This window comes from Amblyraja radiata, chromosome 41, assembly GCF_010909765.2.
Source record: "Amblyraja radiata isolate CabotCenter1 chromosome 41, sAmbRad1.1.pri, whole genome shotgun sequence".
Lineage (NCBI taxonomy): Eukaryota > Metazoa > Chordata > Chondrichthyes > Rajiformes > Rajidae > Amblyraja > Amblyraja radiata.
This window is the reverse complement of record NC_045996.1, coordinates 11,303,272-11,322,492: the sequence shown is the minus strand read 5'-3', so window position 1 is coordinate 11,322,492 and position 19,221 is coordinate 11,303,272. Positions and strand designations below refer to the sequence as shown.

Sequence of the window (19,221 nt, the reverse complement as noted above, 5' to 3'; positions counted from 1 at the left end):
CTTTACTTCTATCTTTTTCTTAAAGCTCAAAAAATGAAGCGGTACAAAAAATGTATTAAGACATATGTGTTGTGTAGTATTGTAACTTACCGTACTTCTAATAAAAAAATAAATAAATAATAATAATAATAAAATTTAGCGCCGACCAGAAACATGGAAACATAGAAACATAGAAAATAAGCACATTGCCTCCTTGAAGGGTTTCATAGAAACATAGAAAATAGGTGCAGGAGTAGGTCATTCAGCCCTTCGAGCCTGCACCGCCATTCAATGTGATCATGGCTGATCATCCAACTCAGTATCCTGTACCTGCCTTCTCTCCATACCCCCTGATCCCTTTAGCCACAAGGGCCACATCTAACTCCCTCTTAAATATAGCCAATGAACTGGCCTCAACTACCTTCTGCGGCACAGAATTCCACAGATTCACCACTCTCTGTGTGAAAAATGTTTTTCTCATCTCGGTCCTAAAAGACTTCCCTCTTATCCTTAAACTGTGACCCCTTGTTCTGGACTTCCCCAAAATCGGGAACAATCTTCCTGCATCTAGCCTGTCCAACCCCTTAAGAATTTTGTAAGTTTCTATAAGATCCCCCCTCAATCTTCTAAATTCTAGTGAGTACAAGCCGAGTCTATCCAGTCTTTCTTCATATGAAAGTCCTGCCATCCCAGGAATCAGTCTGGTGAACTTTTTCTGTACTCCCTCTATGGCAAGAATGTCTTTCCTCAGATTTGGAGACCAAAACTGTACGCAATACTCGTTAAGTCTTTTCATACTTTTCTGGAACGATGTGGAAACATATCCACAATTATTCATCAAAACAACTTTTGGCATCAGCTGGAATAAGGCGCTGGTTTCAATTACTGTAATTAGCGTAAAAACGCAATGATGCCTTCCTGATGTGTTCCCTGGTGAGAGTTATTGGGTATAAATATAACAGACTGTGAATACAGTGTATTTATTGTCCGCTGAAAACCTCCGCACACAATGCACGGACCTCCAAAGATCTTGTTGTTTGCCATTTACTATCCAGTCATTGCAGCCATCGGCATTCCTGGTAACGTATTAACTTTCATTTTCAATCTGCAAAGTGTTGTGAAATACTTGTTCTCACTTTGGTATTATTAGTTTCTTTTAATTGTAGAATCGTGGCCCATGTTGCTTATGCAGATGACCCTAGAACCGGCATAGAAACAGGCCCTTCGGCCCAACTTGCCCATGCTGACCAAGATGCCCCATCTACGCTAGTAGTACCACTGGCTTACGTTTTGGCCCATATCCCTCTAAACCTTTCCCAAACATGTACCAGAGGATGTAGGTTTAAGGTGAAGGGGAAAAGATATGAATCATGAAGGAAAAGGTTACCCCTCAGAATCCTATTCATATCTAATAATACCAACATGAGGGGAATAGATCGGGTAGATGCACAGAGTCTCTTGGCCAGAGTAGGGGAATCGAGGACCAGAGGACATAGGTTTAAGATGAAGGGGAAAAGATATGAATAGGATTCTGAGGGGTAACTTTTTCCTTCAAAGGGTGGAGGGTGTATGGAACGAGCTGCCTGAGGAGGTAGTTGATGCTGGGACTATCCCAACGTTTAAGAAACAGTTAGACGGGTACATGGATAGGACAGGTTTGGAGGGTTATGGACCAAACACAGGCAGGTGGGACTAGTGTAGCTGGGACACGTTGGCCAGTGTGGGCAAGTTGGGCCGAAGGGCCTGTTTCCACTGTATCACTCTATGACTCTAATCTTATTATTCTCCCAGTATCGTTGATTTATTTTAATTATAAGTTTGTAAGTGAGAGGAGCAGAATTAGGCCCATCATGTCTATTCCACTATTCAATCACGGCTGGTCTCAATCCCATTCTCCTGCCTTCTCCCCATAACCATTGACACCTGGACTAATCAAGAATCTATCTATCTCTGCCTTAAATATATCCACTCACTCTCATTCACTCACTCTCATTCTCTCAAACTCACACTCACTCTCATTCCCTCAAACTCACACTCACTCTAATTCTCTCATACTCACACTCTCATTCTCTCTCACACTCACATTCTCATTCTCTCGCACACTCGCACTCACTCTCATTCTCATTCTCTCACAAACTCACACTCACATTCACTCACACACTCGCACCCACACTCTCACTCTCATTCTCTCACACTCACTCTCATTCTCTCATTCTCTCACACACTCACACTCACACTCACTAGTATGCCCCGCTGCGTGTGTGGTGTGTCTTGCAGCTAACGTGGCGGTGATTTGGATCTTGTGCCGCCGCCGGTGTGGGCTATCGGGCTGCATCACCTTGTACCTACTGTCCATGGCAGTGACCGACCTGCTGGTGCTGATCACGGCGGTGGTCCTGAACCGGGTTGTGGCCATGAACTCCCCGGCCAACCCGCTCACCTTCTCCCCGCTGTGCAACGTCAACTTCGTGCTGGTGTACGCGGTGAGGGACTGCTCCGTCTGGACAACCGTGGTCTTCACCTTCGACCGCTTCGTGGCCATTTGTTGCCACAAACTGAAAGCCACGTACTGCAGGGAGCGGATGGCAGCCGCCGTGGTCGCCACTGTCTGTGCTCTCAGCTCATTCAAGAACGCATTCTGGTATTTCATCTTTGAGCCCCTTGCTAAAGGCGAGGCCACACCGTGCAAAATCAAACCCTCCTTTTACACCTCGCCGGCCTGGGTGGCCTTTGACTGGATCGACAGCATCCTAACCCCCTGTCTCCCCTTCGTGTTAATTCTCCTCCTCAATTTCCTGACGGTCCGCCACATTTTAAGGGCGATTTCAACCCGCAGGAGGCTTCGGGGCAACGAGGACAGAGAGGGTCAGAGCGACCCGGAGACTGAGAGCCGCAGGAGGTCCATAGTCCTTCTCTTGAGCATCTCTGGTCTCTTCATCCTCCTGTGGCTCCTGGTGTTCATCACCTTCCTCTACATCCGCATCGCCAGCGTCACCTACTTCTCCGGCTCCAACTTCAATGAGTCCAACTTCCTCCTGGAAGAAAGTGGCTACATGCTACAGTTCCTCTGCTCCTGCGCCAACCCCTTCATCTACGCCGGCACCCAGAATAGGTTCAGGGCAGAGCTGAAACTGGGGTTGAAATATCCACTCTCCCTCATTGGCAAACTGCGGAAATAAACCACTTCAAAAAAGCAAAACGCAAAAGTGCTGGAGGAATCAGCGCTGGAAGTGGCGCAGCGGTAGAATTGCTGCCTTAGGGCCTGTCCCACTTACGCGACCTTCACAGGCGACTGGCCCCCACCCGTGTTAGGTCGCCAAAATGTTCAACATGTTGAGAATTCAGCGGCGACCAGAAAGACTACGACTTTGGAGACCTCCCACGACCATAGGAGACCTCTCACAACCATAGGAGACCTCTCACGACCATAGGAGACCTCTCACGACCATAGGAGACCTCTCACAACCATAGGAGACATCTCACAACCATAGGAGACCTCTCAGGACCATAGGAGATCTCTCACAGCCATAGGAGACCTCTCACGGCCATAGGAGACCTCTCACAACCATAGGAGACCTCTCACAACCATAGGAGACCTCTCACAACCATAGGAGACCTCTCATGACCATAGGAGACCTCTCACAACCATAGGAGACCTCTCACGACCATAGGAGACCTCTCAGGACCATGCAGGCGACCCCCTGGCGATATGTCGCGGGTGACCTCTCACGAGCATAGGAGACCTCTCATGACCATACCGCCTGGGTTCGATCCCGACTATGGCTGCTGACTGTACGGAGTTTGTACGTTCTCCCCGACACCTGCGTGGGGTTTCTCCGGAGATCTTCGAATTTCCTCCCACACGCTTGGGTAGTTCACACCCCAGCGGTATGAACATTGACTTCTCCAATTTCAGGTAGTCCATGCTTTCTCCCTCTTTCCCCTCCCCTTCCCAGCCCTCCCACATCCCACCATCTCCGCCTCTTCCTTCCTTCTTCCCGCCCCACCACCCTCCACCGACATCAGTCTGAAGAAGGGTGACCTATTTCCTTCGCTCCATAGATGCTGCCCTACCCGCTGAGTTTCTCCAGCATTTTTATCTACCTCCAAAGACGTTACACAGTTTGGTGTAGGTGTAAGTTGTCCCTAGTGTGTGTCGGGTAGTGTTAATGTGCGGGGATCGCTGGTCGGCACGGACTCGGTGGGACGAAGGGACTGTTTCTGTGCTGTATCTCTGAACTGAACTAAAAATTATTCCAGCTAATAAAAATAAAAAGGAATCATAACTTAACCACAGATGCTGCCTGACCTGTTGAGCTCGTGAATTAGTTCGTAAGACAAGTTGGTTTCCACATTCATAGGAAACAAACAAACTTAGTAATCTTGGCCAATTCAGACTTTCTACCTCAGTTCAGTTTAGTTTATTGTCCCGTGTGTCGAGGTACAGTGAAAAGCTTTTAGATACATAGATACATAGAAAATAGGTGCAGGAGTAGGCCATTCGGCCCTTCGAGCCTGCACCGCCATTCAATATGATCATGGCTGATCATCCAACTCAGCATCCCGTACCTGCCTTCTCTCCATACCCCCTGATCCCTTTAGCCACAAGGGCCACATCTAACTCCCTCTTAAATATAGCCAATGAACTGGCCTCAACTACCCTCTGTGGCAGAGAGTTTCGTTGTGTGCTAACCAGTCAGCGGAAAGACAATACATGATTACAATCGAGCCATTCACAGTGTACAGATACATGATAAGGGAATAACGTTTAGTGCAAGGTAAAGTCCTATCAAGGATAGTCCGAGGGTCATCAAGGAGGTAGATAATAGTTCAGCACTGCTCCCTGGTTGCTGGAGGAACTATTAAAACTAACAATAATAAAAAGGAATAAAAATAACAAAAAGCTCCATAGATGCTGCCTCACCCGCTGAGATTCTCCAGCATTTTTGTCTACCTTCGATTTTTGCAGCATCTGCAGTTCCTTCTTAAACATAATAAAAGGAGTAGTAATTTAAACAAGCATCCCACATTTTAGTTGTAGCAACAATATTGGACAACTCTGGCTTTATAAGTTCTACCTGTCATGTCCCTAGACTACAGAGAGCCACCCCCACACACTAGCACTATCCTACACACACTAGGGACAATTCAGAAATGACAGAAGCCAATTAACCTGCAAACCTGCACGTCTTTGGAGTGTGGGAGGAAACCGGAGCACCCGGAGGAAATCCACGCGGTCACAAGGAGAACATTCAAACTCTGTACAGACAGCACCCGTAGTCGGTATAAGGCAGCAACTCTACCTCTTGGAATAGATTAAATGTTTCTTCATGCTCGAAGGGCAGAGAGCAGGAATATACACATCATTTTCTGGTTGGAGACTGGAGTTAGTGTGCAGTGACATGATCTGAATCAATGGATGGGTGGGAAGAAGATGTTTTATATCCATATTTGGCTTGGGTAAATAATTGTAAATTGTCCCTAGTTTGTAGTATAGTGCTCTAGTGTACAGGTTGATCGCTGGTCAGCACGGACTCGGTGGGCCGAAGGGCCTGCTTCCTCGCTATATCTCCAAACTAAACTAACACTAAACAGTAGATAGACACAACAAGCTGGAGTAACTCAGTGGGACAGGCAGCATCTCTGGAGAGAAGGAATGGGTGATGTTTCGTGTTGAGACCCCTCAGTGTCTATCTTCGATTTAAACCAGCATCTATCTGCAGTTCTTTCTTACACATAAAACTAAATAAACAATGTTGGTGGATGTCACAGTGTTTACGTCCTCGTTGGACTCTCTGGTTTCTGTCTGTGGCTGATGTCAAGTACACTGCTGTCTGCATTAGGAAGTTTAATTTTGCCCATGTGGTGGTCTATCCACAGAGAGTTGCTGGCTGCCTCACAGCGCCAGAGACCCGTGTTCCATCCTGACCACGAGTGCTGTTTGAGTTGAAACATTTATTTTAGTCAAAGCGATTAGAATAATTTAACAGTAAAATGGTCTTGTTCATCTCTAATCGACAGTTTACAATCTTTGTTCTTATTTCAGATTTTCAGCATCTGCGTTAGACACGGAAACAGGCCCTTCGGCCCAATGAGTCTGTGCCGACCAGCGATCACCCCGTACAGTCGCACCATCCTATGCACTAGGGACAAACCTACAATTTACAGAAGCCAATTAACCTACAAACCTGCGCGTCTTTGATGTGTGGGAGGAAACCGGAGCACCCGGAGAAAACCCACACGGTCAGAGGGAGAATGTATAAACTCTGCACAGACAGCACCCGTAGTCAGGATTGAACCCGGGTCTCCGGCGCTGTGAGGCAGCAACTCTACCGCTGTGCCACTGTGCCACCGCTTCTGCTGAATTAATTTTGGTTTGCAGTTTATGGGCACTGACGGGCCTATAAACAAAAGATTGAAATTGTGGGTACACCAACAGATTCAACCACAGCTTCTTCCCTATCAGATTTGTGAATGTTCCTCTCAAAGGCCCCCGACTGCGGGAGAACAAAGAAGGGAAGTGACCAAACTTTTTTTTCGCCTTCCATCACAGTGAGGAATGTGGAGGAGTCACTGTGGTGGATGTTTATGTTAAAATGTGTTTTGTGTGTCTTGTTGCTTTTTAATGGTATGAATGTATGGCAGATTAAATTCCTTGTATGTTGCAAAATATACTTGGCTAATAAAGTATGATTATGATTATTATGATAAGTTAAAGATGAATTTCCAGGATCTTCCAATCTACCTCATTGTGACCTTGCACTTTTTTTAAATTGCACTTTCTCTGCAGATACAACACAATATTCTGCTCTCTGTTACTTTTTTCTTTTTGCACTACCTGATGTACCAATGTATAGTTTGATTGTAATCATGTATGGATGATTTTTATTATAGCACGCAAAATAAAGGTTTTCATTGTATTTCGACACACCTAAATAACAAACTAATACCAATATTGTTACATCTATAATCCATTGGTTCTTCTCACAGTACCAGATCCTCATGGCTCCATCTCGGGCGATGAAGATAAACTGCCTGGACCCAAAGTGTTGCCACACAGGGTGGCACATTGGCACAGCGGTAGAGCTACTGTCTTACAATGGCCATTCGGCCCATCATGTCTATTCAATCATGGCCGATCAATTGGATAAATGAGATGGTCACTAGGCAGCATCTCCCCCCCCGTCCCGACCCCCCGGGAAACTGAAGGGAGCGACAATCAACTGCCACGGATACAAATAATGTCATAAGCAAGAAAGGGCAAAGATGCTGGTTGACAAAAAGTGAACACTCAGTGCTGGAGTAACACAAAGACGCAGCAGAATTTTGGAAACGTCATCCCGTCAGCCATTCCTTCTCTCCAGAGATGCTGCCTGCCCACTGAGTTAAAGAATGCCCACCGTGGACTCAAGGGCTACTTACTTTCTTACAACGAGTTTAAAAGTTTAAAATGTTTACTTCAAGAGTAAATTTGACTCGTAGAAATTTTTCATCGTGTTGAAAGATTTTTACAAGTTAACAAGTTTCCCGAGTACCTGCCGTTAGCGTTACGAGTGGCTAAGGAAACCTGAACGGAAACCTCTGGAGACTTTGCGCCCCACCCAAGGTTTCCGTGCGGTTCCCGGAGGTTGCAGGTGGTTGCCGGAGGTTGCAGGTAGTGGAAGCAGGTAGGGAGACTGACAAAAACCTGCGGGAACCGCACGGAAACCTTGGGTAGGGGGCGCAAAGTCTCCAGAGGTTTCCGTTCAGGTTTCCTAAGTGGGACAGGGGCATTAGTTGTCCACGAGTTCCGACGTTCCCGCTACGTTAAGTCAACGTGATTACCACGAGTTTGATTTGTTTTAAAGTCAGGATCACTCGTGGGTGGACTCGCTCCGTGAGACAGGGGTTTAAAAGGCAGCAACTCTACCGCTGCCCTCAACCCTCAAATCCTAGTCTTGTTGTAACGATATCAAGAAATGAGCAGAGCCAAGCACAGGCAAGACACAGGGGTAAACTCAAAAGGCTTTCACTAAAAGCTGGGGTAACTCAACGGGTCAGGCAGCATTTCGGGTCGAGACCCTTCCTCAGACTGAGTCAGGGGAAAGAGAAACAAGAGAGATTGACGGTGATGTAGGGAGATGTAGAACAAATGAATGAAAGATATGCAAAAACAGATGGGCTTTCACCTAGCGCACAGTAAACAATGGCCTGCTGCCTTTACCATCATTACTGTCTGCATATCTTTCATTCATTTGTTCTATATCTCTGGAGTTTAGAAGGATGAGGGGATATCTTATAGAAACATATAAATTTATAAAAGGACTGGACAAGCTAGATGCAGGAAAAATGTTCCCAATGTTGGGCGAGTCCAGAACCAGAGGCCACACAGTCTTAGAATAAAGGGGAGGCCATTTAAGACTGAGGTGAGAAAAAATGTTTGCACCCAGAGAGTTGTGAATTTATGGAATTTGTGGAATTCCCTGCCACAGAGGGCAGTGGAGGCCAAATCACTGGATGGATTTAAGAGAGAGTTAGATAGAGCTCTAGGGCGTTGCAGAATCAAGGGATATGGGGAGAAGGCAGGCACGGGTTATTGATAGGGGACGATCAGCCATGATCACAATGAATGGCGGTGCTGGCTCGAAGGGCCGAATGGCCTCCTCCTGCACCTATTTTCTATGTTTCTATGTTTCTTACATCACCGTCTATATCTCTCGTTTCCCTTTCCCCTGACTCCCCGTCTGAAGAAGGGTCTCGACCCGAAACGTCACCCATTCCTTATCTCCAGAGATGCTGCCTGACCCGCTGAGTTACCCCAGCTTTTAGTGCCATCTCCCAGATCTCATCCTCCAGGTTTTATTTTTCACCCCTCCTCTGCCAATTTCCAATTTAATTCGAATTTTCTAATTAGCACAAGAGGGATTTAACTTCCCTGTTGCAATATATTCAGTTTTTTTAAATGCAATGATTCAGGCAGTGTTGCAACCTCGACACCTCCCCGGAGATCAGCAGTGTGTGTATAAATGAAACGTTCGGAGACTGTGTGAGATCCAAGTGATCGAGTCCAACACAAGGTCTCTTGTCTCCCCACACGGAACATGCATTTCCCAGTTCAATTCGCTGCGAAAGTCTGGTACACAGTCATCGCTTTTCTTGGTGTCCCTGGTAAGTGGCTTTCAGTGAGTCTGTGGATGGGAACAATTTGTGTTTCTTTACATCACCCTGCAGAATCTACATATAATTCTTCGTTTATGTTTCTAGTGAGTTTGTACGAGTCTGTGTGGCTGTGATGCTGTTGCTACCAAGATTTCCATTGTACCTGCACCTCACATACTTGTGCATTGGACTATAAACTCAACTTGTCTTCACAGATGCTGTTTGATCTGCTGAGTACATCCAGCGCTCTGTTTCTGTCCTAGATTGCAGCATCTTCAGTTACTTCAATCTCTTGGACAATATATCATTGAGTAGACAATAGACAATAGACAATAGGTGCAGGAGTAGGCCATTTGGCCCTTCGAGCCAGCATCGCCATTCAATGTGATCATGGCTGATCATCCCCAATCAGTACCCCGTTCCTGCCTCCTCCCCATATCCCCTGACTCTGCTAACTTTAAGAGCCCTATCTAGCTCTCTCTTGAAAGCATCCAGAGAACTGGCCTCCACCGCCCTCTGAGGCAGAGAATTCCACAGACTCACCTCTCTCTGTGAGAAAAAGTGTTTCCTCGTCTCCGTTCTAAATGGCTTACTCCTTATTCTTAAACTGTGGCCCCTGGTTCTGGACTCCCCCAACCATTCATAGCAAAAGGATTTGAGTATAGGAGCAGGGAGGTTCTACTGCAGTTGTACAGGGTCTTGGTGAGACCACACCTGGAGTATTGCATACAGTTTTGATCTCCTAATCTGAGGAAAGGCATCCTTGCCATAGAGGGAGTACAGAGAAGGTTCACCAGACTGATTCCTGGGATGGCAGGACTTTCATATGAAGAAAGACTGGATAGACTCGGCTTGTACACTCTAGAATTTAGAAGATTGAGGGGGGATCTTATAGAAATTTACAACATTCTTAAGGGGTTGGACAGGCTAGATGCAGGAAGATTATTCCCGATGTTGGGGAAGTCCAGAACAAGGGGTCACAGTTTAAGGATAAGAGGGAATTCTTTTAGGACCGAGATGAGAAAATCATTTTTTACACAGAGAGTGGTGAATCTGTGGAATTCTCTGCCACAGAAGGTAGTTGAGGCCACAGTTCATTGGCTAGATTTAAGAGGGAGTTAGATGTGGCCCTTGTGGCTAAAGGGATCAGGTGGTATGGAAAGAGGCAGGTATGGGATATTGATCTGGATGATCAGCCATGATCATATTGAATGGCGGTGCAGGCTCGAAGGCACTCCTGCACCTATTTTCTATGTTTCTATGATAAGGGAATAACCTCGATTGAAATCATGTATTGTCTTTCGGCTGACTGGATAACACGCAACAAAAGCTTTTCACGTTTGTGTGTTTCTATGTGTGACTCCTCCCTCTCTTGTCTTGCTCCACAGTGAACTTGGTGGCGATCGTGATCCTGTCCCGTGGCAAGTGTGGCCTCTCCACCTGCACCACCCTCTACCTGGTGGCCATGGCAACAGCGGACCTGTTGACCATCATCACCCAGGTGATACTGCGGCGCATCAACATTTATTACTTCCCCTGGAATTTCCTGCGAACCTTCCCCGTGTGCCGGGTGCTGTATGTCCTTCGGCACATGGCCAGGGGCTGCTCTGTCTGGTTCACCGTCACCTTCACCTTTGATCGCTACGTGGCCATTTGTTGCCAGAAGCTAAAGACTCAATACTGCAGCAGGAAAACCGCCACGGTGGTTCTGACAGCAACCGGCATTCTGGTCACCGCAAAGAACATCCCCAAGTACTTCATACTGAAACCCTGGGTCATCATCGAAGGCACTCCTTGGCTGTGCATCTTCAAGGCGGGCTATTTCTCCGAGCCTGAATGGGTGGCATTTGACTGGTTTGATTCCATTTCTACCCCATTGCTTCCATTCGGGTTGATCTTGATGTTCAACTTTCTGACAGTCAAGCACATCTTGGTCGCCAGCCGGGTGCGGAAGGCGCTGAGAGGTCAGAGCAGTGGAGACAAAGGCAGTGACCCTGAGATGGAGAGCCGTAGGAGGTCTATAATCTTGCTCTTCACATTGTCTGGCAGCTTCATCCTCTTGTGGCTCTTCTATGTCATAGATTCCTTCTTTTATTCCATTGCAGGGATCGCCACCAGCCAGTATAATGATGCCCAGTACATCTTTCGCCACATCAGTATTATGCTGTTACACTTGAATTGTTGTACCAACACATTTATCTACGCTGTGACTCAGTCCAACTTCAGAGAACAGGTGAAGACCATGGTGACATATCCTGTAACTTCAATTATTCGATTCATTAAACAAAAAAATAGCTGAACTCTTCCGTTCAAGTGCACAATGTATTGGGCCCGAAGACCAGGTCTCTGGGTCTAACTGTGTCAAACTGATTCCCCATTTAATTGAAGAAAGGCTCGGCTTGTACTTGCTAGAATTTAGAAGATTGAGGGGGGATCTTATAGAAACTTACAAAATTCTTAAGGGGTTGGACAGGCTAGATGCAGGAAGATTGTTCCCGATGTTGGGGAAGTCCAGAACAAGGGGTCACAGCTTAAGGATAAGGGGGAAATCTTTTAGGACCAAGATGAGATGTTTTTTCCCCACACATTCAGAGTGGCGAATCTGTGGAATTCTCTGCCAGAGAAAGTAGTTGAGGCCAGTTCATTGGCTATATTTAAGAGGGAGTTAGATGTGGCCCTTGTGGCTAAAGGGATCAGGGGGTATGGAGAGAAGGCAGGTACAGGATACTGAGTTGGATGATCAGCCATGATCATATTGAATGGCGGTGCAGGCTCGAAAGGCCAAATGGCCTACTCCTGCACCTATTTTCTATGTTTCTATGTTAATACAGGAGTCGTACGGCGGAGAAACGGGCCCTTCTGCCCATCTTGTACCATGATATACATCCCTGCCCTTAAAATCTATGCCCCTATTATTGGCTAGCATCCTGCAAGCTCAGACACAACATGTTGGGTCAGGGATCTTCTTCAGGCTTGTGTCTCCACCAACTTTCAAGTTACCTGCAAACTTATTGATCAAACCTCCAGCGTTCATAGTTACACAGAATCCCGGTGGTCCAACTCATCCACGCCGACCAAGGTGTCTGCTCAAGGTAGTCCCAATTGCCTGCGTTTGGCCGTTGTCCCTCTCGACCTCATCGGGACCTCTGCAACGATCTCGACCTTAGCGGGACCTCCGTGACGATCGGCAGGGTCGAATTTGCCACCTGTGGCCCAGCCTATTCCCATACCGGACTTAAACACGGGTTTAAGGTGAAGGGGAAAAGATGGAATAGGAATCTGAGGGGTAACTTTTTCACACCAAGGGTGGTGGGTGTATGTAACAAGCTGCCAGAGGAGGTAGTTGAGGCTGGGACTATCCCAACATTTAAGAAACAGTTAGACAGGTACAGGTACCCTTCATAATGTTTGGGACAAAGACCCATCATTTATTTACTTGCCTCTGTACTCCACAATTTGAGATTTGTAATATTTAAAAAATCACCTGTGGTTAAAGTGCATTTTGTCAGATTATAATAAAGATCATGTTTATACATTTTGGTTTCACCATGTAGAAATTACAGCAGTGAGCTTTTCCTTGGCCTGCCGGTCCCTTTGCGATTCGTAAGCCCACCAGTGCTCTCTTTCTTCTTAATGATGTTCCAAACCGTTGATTTTGGTAAGCCTAAGGTTTGGCTGATGTTTCTAACAGTTTTATTCTTGTTTCTCAGTCTCATAGTGGCTTCTTTGACTTTCATTGGCACAACTTTGGTCCTCATGTTGATAAACAGAATAAAAGTTTGCAAAGGTGATGGAAAGACTGGAGGAAAGACTAGGTGCTGAGAGCTCTATGATACCTGCATTAAAGAGGTAATTAAACACACCTGGGCAATTACAAACACCTATGAAGCCATGTGTCCCAAACATTATGGTGCCCTGAAAAAGGGGGGGACTATGTATAAACACAGCTGTAACTTCTACATGGTGAAACCAAAATGTATACAAATGGCCTTTATTAAAATCTGACAATGCACACTTTAACCACAGGTGGGTTTTTTTCTATTACAAATCTCAAATTGTGGAGTACGGATATAAATAAATAAATGATGGGTCTTTGTCCCAAACATTATGGAGGGCACTGTATCACAGGTTTGGAGGGATATGGACCAAATGTACCCACTGGCTGGTCAAAATGAGAGTTCAAAGAGTTTTAATTGTGCTTTATTCGATACCACTGCTGCTATAGAGGTGACCAGAGCATTGTAAAAAACAGAGGCAATCCAATCCCATGTCAGAGAACCAAGTGCCAGCTCCATGCAAATATAGAAACAAGTATTAGATTGTGCTTCATCTGACCATTAATACCAGCAGGTTTCAAAAACCACAACTTCTCAACATCCATTTTGATTCATTTTATTCCTATTCCTTAACCATCAATGATTATACACACAACATTAACACACTTATATTTTGTAACAGACTTGAAGATAAATATGAAATTTTGATTTGCCAAGGCTGCTTCTGATGTACTTCAGCCGATATTCGAACCCTCGTTCCCCCCGCGTCACAAGCCAATATACAACTTGACACCAATATCCTATTTTGTGTCACATTTACCTGTAAAGTTGTACATTAACAGCAGCAAGCCGCACCGTTTCGGCTGCGGCATTGCAAGGATTAAGTCAAGACCCCGAAGAGTTTCGAAAGCCCCAGGGAGTCACTGACAGAATATCTACAAGGCCAAGTTCCTGGATAAATCAACACAATATAAACCAGAACAAAACAAAGATTATTAATGGTTTTGATATCGATAATTAACTGTTTGTGATGTATCTCTTTTCAAGAGAATATTGGAGACTTCACATTGTTTAAACAAGGAAGCATATGGTTTGGGCTAGCGAGGGGGAAAATGCATCATGATCATGGAACAGTGTAATATGAACAAGGTCCTAGCCTCTTTGTCAGGGCACCGTTCACTCGTCCCATGTACAGCAGCCAGGATCGGCATCTGGAACTGTTTACAAAGCTTTAGGACTGTCCCAGAGTCTTGTTGGACTAATTATTAATCTCCACTGCTGGGGTCACCTCTGGAAAAGAAAAAGGGCTCTAGGCATTAACACCAGCAATTGCACTTGCTGAGGATGGCTTTAATGGTGCTCCATTCAACACAACTGTTTGCTTCCAGAACCAGGCGATGGGTGGCAATTCCACCCCATATCATAGATCCAAGCCGCAGCTGCTTGCGAGCGCCAACATCAGACCCTTAATACCAGCAAACGGGGGCCATTAGAAGTAAACTGTTTATTAAAACATGGTTTTAAGGGCAGCACGGTGCGCAGCGGTAGAGTTGCTGCCTTACAGCGCCTGAGACCCAGGTTCGATTCTGACATCTGTAAATTGTAAATCTCATATTTCGCTTGGGTAGTTTACACCCCAGCGGTATGAACATTGACTTCCCTAACTTCAGGTAGCCCCTTGCCATCTCTCTCCATCCCCTTCCCCTACCCAGTTCTCCCACCAGTCTTACTGTCTCCGACTACATTCTATCTTTGTCCCGCCCCCTACCCAGACATCAGTCTGAAGAAGGGTCTCGACCCGAAACGTCGCCAATTCCTTCTCTCCAGAGATGCTGCCTCACCCGCTGAGTTACTCCAGCATGTTGTGTCTACTTTCTGTAAATTGTCCCTAGTGTGTAGGATAGTGCTAGTGTACGGGGTGATCGCTGGTCGGCACGGACTCGTTGGGTTGAAGGGCCTGTTTCCACACTGTATCTACATAAAGTCGAAAGTCTTTGGAAACTTTCAGTTAATGGTCATACAAATATTTTGGAGAGAGGAAGAGAGGAAGGGTGAAATATTGGCCATAAAAATATTTTGGAGAGAGGGAGAAATATTGGCATGGCACAGAAACCTCGGGAATTATATCAACAACATCACCTATAGCAGCAGGCAAGAGTAAATCTTAGGAAAGCAATGTACATGTACGCTAAGGAAGAGGAAGATACACTAGGTGGTGGTGGGAGATGCCTATGGGGTCATTGCATTGAAACTGAGTGCATCTGGTTGAACTTCATTGAGAACTTTGAAACACAGGGTCTTTTCAGCTGGTCTAAAAGACACTTCCAAATGAGCATAAGTCACTGTGTCCTCTCCTCACCTCTTAAACCCACAACTGACCAACTGATGCAAGCAAGAAGCATGGAGGAAACGGCCAAGTAGACATTGTGCTGTGTGTTTTGAATTCAATCGCATGCGTTGCTGTGAGACCTTTAGCCCACTGCTGGACAGAATGGGAAGTCTGCTTACATCCCATCAAGCCCCCATGCCACGTAAGACTCGGATAGAACCAGAGGACACAGGGTTAGGGTAAAGGGGAAGAGATTTGGGTACTTTCTTCACCCAGTGAGTGGAATGCATTGCCTGAGAGATTGGTGGAAGCTGGGTCACTATAATCCCTGAGGCATAGGGGCTTGATGGACCAGATTCTGGGCAATGTGTTAGTATGGATGTGTTGTGCCAAATGTACCCTTTCCAATTATTCTATGATCATATTGAGCAAGGATGCAGAGCGTGACTCCGAGATGTTGGAGGGGCAAGGTTGGTGGCAGAGTGTGTATTATTTCAGAGACATCATGTGTTGGCCTGGACAAACACTGAGGGGCAGATACGTTCCAGCACCAATCAAACAGAGGGTTCGATCGCAAATTCTTCCCCTTGTTTTCCCCTATTGCCTCCACAATGGACACTCTGGTGTTGCACACAAAACTTTGACTCCTGTGTGGCATAGTTGCAGGAACTCAGTTTAGACATACAGGCCCTTCGGCCCATCGGGTCAGCACCAACCATTCACACTAGTTCCATGCTACCCCAGTTTCTCATTCACTCCCCACACACACTAGGGACAATTTACAAATAAAAGGCCAATTAACCTACAAACCCGCACGTCTTTGGGATGTGGGAGGAAACCGAAGCGCCCGGAGAAAACCCACGCGGTCACGGAGTGCGTGCAAACTCTGCGCAGACAGCAGCTGGGTTCCAGGCAGGGTGGAACTTAGGTGTCTGGCTCTGTGAGGCAGCAGCTCTACCCGCTGCGCCAATGTTGCCGCCCCTCAGGTGCCTGGGTCCCACCGTGTGTGAAAATGGACAGAACGGACACACTGGAACTTGCCTGCATCCTACAGGGCAGAGGGACACAGGTCCCCTGCCCCACCAACCATCAAAGCCCAGATCACCAAAGTATCGATAGTGCTCCTCCTGATGTGATTCACTTCAGACATTACTGGGGGGGACACACACACAAACACCTTGGTCTAACTGATTTCTAGGGCTTTATAACCTCCTTTGAGGCCCCTTTAATCCATGAGGTTACTGGGGACAGGAGATGATGAAAGAATGTATCGACTGGGCTTATATTCACTGGAATTTAGAAGGATGAGAGGATATCTAATAGAAACATATAACATTCTTAAGGGTAGACGCAGGGAAAATGTTCCCGATGTTGGGGGAGTCCAGAACCAGAGGTCACACAGTTTAAGAATAAGGGGTAGGCCATTTAGGACTGAGATGAGGAAAAACTTTTTCACTCAGGGAGTTGTGAATCTGTGGAATTCTCTGCCACAGAAGGCAGTGGAGGCCAATTCACTGGATGTTTTCAAGAGAGAGTTAGATTTAGCTCTTAGGGCTTTCGGAATCAAGGGATATGGGGGAAAAAGCAGGAACGTGGTACTGATTTTGGATGATCAGCCATGATCATATTGAATGGCGGTGCTGGTTCGAAGGGACGAATGTCCTAATCCTGCAGCTATTGTCTACGTTTCAATGTTTCTGCCAACACAAAAGACGGCTGGATGGAAAGAGTGAAACAACATGGTCATAAAGGACCCATCAGCACCTGTGGTCAGGATGGAAAGTGGGATGAGGCTGAAACTGTACTGTGGCGACACCGTGCCACCCAGGAATGAAGTGGTAGGGAAGGGAGGTGGGAAATGATGAGGGTAGACAAGAAATGCTGGAGAAACTCAGCGGGTGAGGCAGCATCTATGGAGAGAAGGAATAGGCGATGTTGCGGGTCGAGACCCTAAACGTCACCTATTCCTTCTCTCCATAGATGCTGCCTCACCTGCTGAGTTTCTCCAGCATTTTTTGTCTATCTTCGATTTTTCCAGCATCTGCAGTTCAGAGGGGAATGAGGAATTCACTGCCATTAGATTCCTCCAAAACCCAGCGACCAGCAACACAGACCACCAAGACCTGGGCAACTATAGAGAGAGGAGAGCGTCACCATAGTTAGCATTAGTTTTGGAAATCGAAGGGTTAACAGGAAGCAACTTTGTGGACTCAGGATTAAAGTTAGTGGTGTGTGCGGGACTGAAGGGCGGGCGGGCGGGGCTGGGAATCGACACCATGGCATCTACTTCTCATAATGGTCCATGGGATAATGCTCGCCGTACATCTTCAGGTGCCTCTGCAGCGCCTCCTGCTGTTTCTGCAGCAAGACCGGCATTTCTTCGTACACGTCCGTGAATAAATAGTCCACCTTGGGCTTCAGCTCACGTTCGGCCTCCTCAAAGGCTTCCATCACCTGGCAATGAGACGGCAGGTCATAAGTGATAGGAGCGGAATTAGGCCGTTCGGCCCATCAAGTCTACCTTGGGCTTCAGCATCACGCCATTCGGCTTCCTCAATCAGGCTTCCATCACCTGGCATATGAGACGGCAGGTCATGGAAGTCCACAGATAGAAGCGGACATTAGACTCTGCATGAGCCCTCACAGCTGTCTGTTTCTGTCCGATTGCAGTCCATTACTGATCTCTTCGTTCCCTCTGAGACAATGGACAATAGACAATAGGTGCAGGAGTAGGCCATTTGGCCCATCGAGCCAGCATCGCCATTCAATGTGATCATGGCTGATCATCCCCAATCAGTACCCCGTTCCAGCCTTCTCCCCATATCCCCTGACTGCTAACTTTAAGAGCCCTATCTAGCTCTCTCTTGAAAGCATCCAGAGAACTGGCCTCCACCGCCCTCTGAGGCAGAGAATTCCACAGACTCACCTCTCTCTGTGAGAAAAAGTGTTTCCTCGTCTCCGTTCTAAATGGCTTACTCCTTATTCTTAAACTGTGGCCCCTGGTTCTGGACTCCCCCAACCATTCATTTTTATTTATTTATTTATTTTTTTGGTTTATTTTATTAGAAGTTAATACAATACAAAACAATACAGTGGCACCTAATTTTAGGTGCCAACTATGTCATACCGTAATCCATTCCATGTACAACCTCTGGTTTTATGTTATGAGAAGGAAGTAAGCAAGACAAGAAAAAGAAAACAATAGAAAGGGGAAAGAGTGGAAAAATAGATGGTAGAGAGTAGAAAAATGTGAAGTGTGGATATAAAAAATAAAAATAAAAAAATAAAATAAAAAAGAAAAGGTGGAAAGTAGAAATAGAAGAGAAGGCCCCTTAAAAGAGAATTTTTCAAATCTATATTCGGAGATGTAGATCTATCCACGTCATGATCTGAAATCAGCAATCCTTATGGTACCGCTGCATCACATGATTCCAAAAAGTCGATGAAAGGAGACCAACTCCTTAAGAATTGGTCATATTTATCTATTAGTCGGAGTCTCATTTCTTCAAGGCGTGCTATGTCCATCATATTCCTAATCCACATTTTAACAATTTAAGTATCAATTATTAACCCATAATTAAAAAAAACATTTTGGTCTTTATTTAAATTGGTATCTTCTCCTATTATTCCAAATATAATCCATTCCATTTTGGGTTCTATTCTTGACTTGAAGAGCTTTGTAAATATATCAAATATATCACTCCAAAATTTATTCAACTTTGTACATCCTACAAATGAATGTGTTATATTAGCGTTTTGAAACAAACATTTATCGCATCTGGGAGAGACGTTTGGATAAAATTTATTCAACCTCGTTTTTGAATAATATAGTCTATGTAATAATTTGAATTGAATTAAATTATGTCTTGTATTAATAGAACAGTTATGTGTATTCATCAAATACTTTTCCCATCTATCCTTCGAGATCTTTATCATTAGCTCATGTTCCCAATCTTCCCTTAGTGCTTCTGTTGAGGGTGATTCTCTATATAATATATT

General features: G+C 45.7%; 1 protein-coding gene across 1 annotated transcript; it reads left to right on the top strand.

The window, feature by feature from the left end:
- Positions 1-988: 988 nt before the first annotated feature.
- LOC116967741 (probable G-protein coupled receptor 139) lies at positions 989-3,158 on the top strand. The gene is made up of 2 exons (XM_033014349.1): positions 989-1,058; positions 2,257-3,158. Exons 1-2 carry the CDS (start codon positions 989-991, stop codon positions 3,156-3,158), a joined length of 972 nt encoding a protein of 323 aa, XP_032870240.1.
- Positions 3,159-19,221: the final 16,063 nt, after the last annotated feature.